Genomic DNA, 6,000 nt, shown 5'->3' with positions numbered 1-6,000 from the left:
CAGCACCCTACACAATCTAATATTTTTTTAGACCAGAGGAAAGTGTGCCTCCTACTGGCCCTCCAACACCAGTTCCAGCAGCATCTGGTCTCCCATCCAGGGACTGATCACGACCAACTCCACTTAGCATCAGAAGCAAGCCAGCAGTGGGATGCAGGGTGGTATGCTGCCAGTCTGGTAGTGGAGAACTACATGATTTGCAGGGTTTAGTTTCAATCAAAATCGTGATAATATATTGAAGAGGTGTTTTGGCTGGAACAAAAGCATGCACACCTGCACACTTGACCCAGAGCACTGTAATGCTATAAAGGCATATCACTGGCATTTAGGTGTGTGTGTGTGTGTGTGTGTGTGTGTGTGTGTGTGTGTGTGTGTGTGTGTGTGTGTGTGTGTGTGTGTGTGTGTACATCTGGATGTGTGACGCCTAATTGAACCCACTCATTGTAGGCCTACCTTAAGATTACAGGATCATCGTGATATACATAATAGCCAAAATGTCACCAGGACGTCATGTATTACAGAAATCAAGTCAGCAGCTTAGGTCGTGTCATTGTTGTACAGGTTACAAATGAGTAAAGGGAAATACACTTGCCCCTTTGAACTAACAAGAGCTCTTCTGTAGCCTACACGTTATGTTTTTAACGGTTAACGTTGATCCCTTTAAAGCCTACGTATTTTCCTTCAGCGAAGTCTTCTGTCACCTGTCAGAAGCGGAACATGCGCGTTTGAGAGCGCAGGGAGAGAGGGAGAGGATGTGGTGTAGTAGGATAGAACTGAAGACAGACCCGCACGGAAAACCGTCGTCCATCGACAGAAGAGATGCGCGATATCAACACAGAACTGAGAGAACGAGGGAGAGGGCGATGTAAAGATGGAGAAATAATTTGAGATGCACGCAGAGTCGAGGGGGGCCGTTTTCACCGCTTTTCACCACGTTCTTTGGAGCTAAAAACGCAGAGCGTCGCGTCGAAATCGAAACGGGGGGCGGCGGGAGGGGGCCATCATGGGGAACGAAGCGAGCCTCGAAGGCGGCGAAGGGGTGCTTGCTGGATTACCGGAGGGGCTCGCACCGGACGGGAAAGGAGGCTTCATTCGGACCTCCACGGGGGCACAGGTGGACCTGAGCCAACTCAGCGAGGATGACAGGAAGCAACTCGCCGCGGCTATGTCAAGGGCGCAAGCCAACAAGCCCGGGGGCGCGCCCGCTCGAAGGCAGGATTTTACTGGCATTTTTGTGCACTTTAAAATGTCCACTCCTCTCCGTACCCCGTCATTTAACGGGCATATTCATGAAAGAGAACGAAAGGCGTGTGTTTGTGCCGTGTTTTGATTAGGCAGAGCACTGCAGCTTGTCAGCAGTGTATCACTATGAATGGACAGGAAAGGAGAATGCATGTTCACACCCATTCACATTTACCATGGGGATAGATGATACCATTCAAAAATGGGATAGTTGGTTATTGTTATTGACATTTACAAAGATAGTCTTGAAGCATTGATAGCTATAAGATCAATGCTGTTTTTACCATAAATTGTTAATTCGCTTAATTTATTAAATTAAAGCATCTGGTAAAATGCTGGACAATTTGTCAGTTCGTTCACAATACCGCATCAGATCAAATATTAGAATGCACTACATGGTATGATACTGAAATAATCTCTTGTAACAATTATTTGCATGCGAATTACTGCGTAAATCGTTTAATTGTGCCATTATCGAAGGATAGCCGCTGTAAAATCGGTGGTAAGACACCAGCGTTTGTAAAGAATCGAAATGCCTCCTGGGTAAAAATTACTCTGTCAAGCCACTGTATTTTTCCCCACGAAGGACGCTATCACCCCAAACAAATAGCCTCTCCACTCACGGTGCCAACATTGTATATCACCATTCCAATGTTGTCAATTATATATCATAGCCTAATCGTATTTACATAGCTTCTATTGCAAATATATGTCAAGAGTCGATATTCAGGCCGACGCTGGCTGTGTGTCCCCTATTGACCAACAATTCCCACCAGTATATCATTCAAATATCCATTGGCACACGATACACGTTATCACAAATTCCTTATCACTAATTCGCTCTGTTGGCGAGAGCAGTTATTATTACCCAAGCCAGAATAGGGGGAGGGGATACATACATATTAATGTGACTATATATAGAACAGCGATCGCAAATGTCATCACAGTCATTGATTTCCCCTTATTGCATCTTGAAAGTGGGTTTTGAATTTCATTTTGGAAATTGAAAGATATCGAACATCTTGTGGAAGGAAGCGCATTAGCCAAGTGGATGAGCGGTCTGTCTGTGAGCTAGTTGCTTTCCATGGTGCTGAAACCAACAGTTGCCAATGGCAGAACTGGCGGGCTGTTTTTGTCACTTAAAGGAAAACTCCACCCAAAAACGATCTTTTGGTATTTGTTTCATTAGTCCGTTGTTGACATAGTGCCAAAATGTTTTGCTTGTCAGCAATCAAGTTTTTTCAAGATATGTAACTTTCAAAGTACAGAAATCATCCGCATATGATGTATTTTGCATCATATGATGCTGCGTTTTGCATAATTTTCTGTATTTTGAAAGTTACATAACTTGAAAACTTGATTTCTGACAAGCAAAACATGTTTGGACTATGTCAACAATGGACTAATGAAACAAATACCAAGAGATTGTTTTTGGGTGGAGTTTTCCTTTTAAACACCAATTAGCTTATGGTCTGTTGGCCTCAAATGGCAAGCTATTTTTCTCTGTAATTCATGCTTTACCTTCAGTTCAAATTCACATTGACTCTTCACTGTTCCAAACCTGAACCGCTTGATCATATTTCGTGCTCGGCATTGATCTATCTATCATCTACGTGACAGGTTCAATCTCAGTTGATGAGTAGCAGGGTTGCACCTGACAGCAGTGTAGGCTAGGCTGTCTATCCCATCTATCTCGCCTCTCAGCTCAATCTAATAAGGCCATCTCAGTTTACCCCATTGAGCTGTCTTGCACTCTCTCTCCTATATCTCCATGATCTCTCAACTGTAGATGTCACTCAGCGCTATTCACTTTCCCATCAGCACTAGCCTAGGGCTGGTGCTATGCTTGCTTTGTGCTCACTGTGCCGATGATAGGCCTATGTCCAATGGCTTTGGGGTGAAAGGTTAGCTTGTTGTGTCAGTCAGAGGCTTAAGTGCATTTCATCATTGAGCATTTAGCCTACAGTATTGCTCAATACCCCCAAAGAGCCAGACCTCATGTAGGCCTTGTAGTTAAGTAGGCTATGTTATTACAACACATCATACCAGATTGTTGAGACGTCTGTAGAATTTGAGTGATGAGTTGTCATATAACGATTATCATTCTTAATGATTTGGTTGTTTGGAAGATCTGTTTATTTGGGATACATATGTGTCTGTATGTGTGTTGAATGATGTATTTAGGAGCTCTTCTGCGGCGATGGTGATCATGAGTGTTTAATTAGTCTCTTCCTTAAGTTTGGCAACTGGCAAATATCAGCCATTTGATAGTGTAAAGTAGCTTCCCCTCCTTGTCTCCTCTCCTTCCTCTTCGCTGATCTGAAAATGCAACAACATGGTGGAAGCCTATGGCAATTTGCTTTCACCTATCCAGCTCTGTCACATCAGTACAGATTAAGGAAAGGAGGGAAAGAAAGGAAGTCACAGAGTATTGAAATTCATACACACCATCTATTTCCATTTGTACTGCCAAATGACTCTTCTTTGTTTGTTTCTTTATTTATTTATTTCTTTCTTTCTCGCACTCTCTCTCTCAGGCCCTCGGAGGCAGATGTTCAGCAGCGGCCCCAGCAGCCAGGAGTTGGACCCTCTGGTCGGCTTAGCAAGAGTCGCACCGTAGACGCGTTTGGAGAGGGCCCCACTGGCAGGCCGGCCCCTGGCCGCAGTCCCTCGTCCCTCAGCCTCTTAGAGTCCCGATTTAGGCAGGAGCCTAAGGACTCGGAGAAGAAAACAGGCATGTTTGGCTCCAGCTTCCTGAGTGGGGCCAACCCGCTTAACGCTGTCTCGTCCATGACGTCCCAGGTGTCCTCTGGAATGTCCTCCATGTCCTCCGAGGTTACCTCCATGGGCTCCGGGGTCAACATGCCCTCATTTGGCCTGTTTGACAAGGAAGAGAAGCCTGGAGAGAAGCCCCAAGGTGGGCCCCCAGGGCCGGGCAGCAAGGGCCCCCAGCAGGGGGGGCCAAGACCCCCTGGCCCCGGACAAGGGCCCAGACCCCCTGGGCAGCAAGGGCCCAGACCCACTGGTCATGGACCCCCTGGGCAGCAAGGGCCCAGAACCCCTGGCCCCGGACAAGTGCCCAGACCCCCTGGGCAGCAAGGGCCCAGACCCACTGGTCAAGGCCCCCCTGGTCAGCAAGGGCCCAGACCTCCTGGTCAAGGACCCCCCGGGCAGCAAGGACCCAGACCCTCTGGTCAAGGACCCCCCGGGCAGAAAGGGCCCAGACCCCCTGGTCAAGGCCCCCCTGGCCAGCAAGGACCCAGAGCCCCTGTCTCCGGACAAGGGCACCCTGGGCAGCAAGGACCTAGACCCCCTGGCCCCGGTCAAGGGCCCCCTGGGCAGCAAGGACCCCCTGGCCCCGGTGCACAGCCAGGCGGGCCAGCTAAAGCTGGGGGTCCCCCTGGTCCACAAGGCCCTGGTAAACCACCTGGAGGTGGGCTGTGTCCGCTGTGCAAGAGTACCCAGCTCAACGTGGGCTCCAAGGAGCCGCCCAACTACAGCAACTGTACCATGTGTAAGAACCAGGTCTGCAGCCTATGTGGATTCAGCCCCCCAGACTCGGAGGTAAGAGAAGGCCCTCTCTCTCTAGCTTGCTTTCTTCCTCTCTCTCTCTTTCTCCTGTTCTCTGGTATATATTTATACTACCCTTTCTCTCTCTCTCCACCGTATTTCCATTTTCCCACACTTCCTTTGTCGCTGTTCCTCTCTGTCTCTCTTGCTCTCTCTCTTACCCTTAAAATGTATTTGTACTGTAGTTTGTACTGACTGAGGGTCTATTATATGGTGTTTTTTTGCATCACATTCTGTCCCAGATGTATCAGACACTTCATTCAATTAAATGTCTACTGCCAGTGTCGTTGCATAGATACAACAACCAACGTATGCCTTGAATTAGTTAAAGTTTTCGGTTTCTGTTTATTAGTACAAAATTCACCCAGCATGTCTAAATGACATTTCACCTTCACAAGAGAAGCACAGTACACCATTACAGTACAAAATATACATAAAAAAGGTGAATCAATAAAAACCAACAGTTAATTCTGATACCTAAAGAAGCCGAGCGATAGTTTTTAAGCATTAGCATTTTTAGCATGAGCCTTTTTAGCATTAGCCTTTTTAGCATGAGCCTTTTTACCATTAGCCTTTTAAGCATGAGCCTTTTTAGCATCAGCATTTTTAGCATGAGCCTTTTTAGCATTAGCATTTTTAGCATGAGCCTTTTTAGCATTATCCTTTTTAGCATGAGCCTTTTTAGCATTAGCCTTTTTAGCATGAGCCTTTGAGCATTTAGCATTCTAGAGATGCCCATGCAGTCAGGCCTAGCTCGGTAAATGCCCCTCATATTAACGCCACACAGCTTGAGGAACAGAGGGGCCATATGGACAGTGGGGAAGCTATCAAGGTGACTCATGTCATGGGCACAGGAAGCCTCCAACCGCCGGCCACTGGCAGATTTCAGTAACCAACCACACGAGCCATGCACCCCCGAGGCATGATGCCTGTTGAAACTGAGGGCGGCAGGTGATCTGATACTTATCCATATAAGGTATTTATTATAGATATACAGAAAATACAATACAAATAATGAATTCAAAGATTTGGTCATCAGTGCCCCTCTCAAAAAAGTATATCTTTGCACACGCTATCAGATAAAACAGCAGAATCACAAAGTGGTCATATTTTGCATCTCTTTTTCTGGGGGTAGAATTATTGAGCATGGTAATCACAAAGACGGAACGGCAATGTGAGTGTAGTTCT

The 6,000-nt window shown here is 46.6% G+C and overlaps 1 protein-coding gene across 1 annotated transcript in view; it reads left to right on the top strand.

Moving 5' to 3' along the window:
* Positions 1-1,003: 1,003 nt before the first annotated feature.
* The window catches only part of LOC120049164 (protein piccolo-like), a 72,729-nt gene continuing 67,732 nt past the window's right edge, over positions 1,004-6,000 (top strand). Inside the window, exons 1-2 of the mRNA XM_038995392.1 lie at positions 1,004-1,212; positions 3,780-4,806. Of these exons, the coding sequence (XP_038851320.1) occupies positions 1,004-1,212; positions 3,780-4,806 (1,236 nt within the window). The remainder of the gene's footprint in view (positions 1,213-3,779; positions 4,807-6,000) is intronic.

The sequence above is a fragment of the Salvelinus namaycush genome, chromosome 6 (assembly GCF_016432855.1).
Source record: "Salvelinus namaycush isolate Seneca chromosome 6, SaNama_1.0, whole genome shotgun sequence".
Classification (NCBI taxonomy): Eukaryota; Metazoa; Chordata; class Actinopteri; order Salmoniformes; family Salmonidae; genus Salvelinus; species Salvelinus namaycush.
The sequence above is the reverse complement of the archived record's forward strand: the minus strand, read 5'-3'. Positions and strand labels throughout refer to the sequence as shown.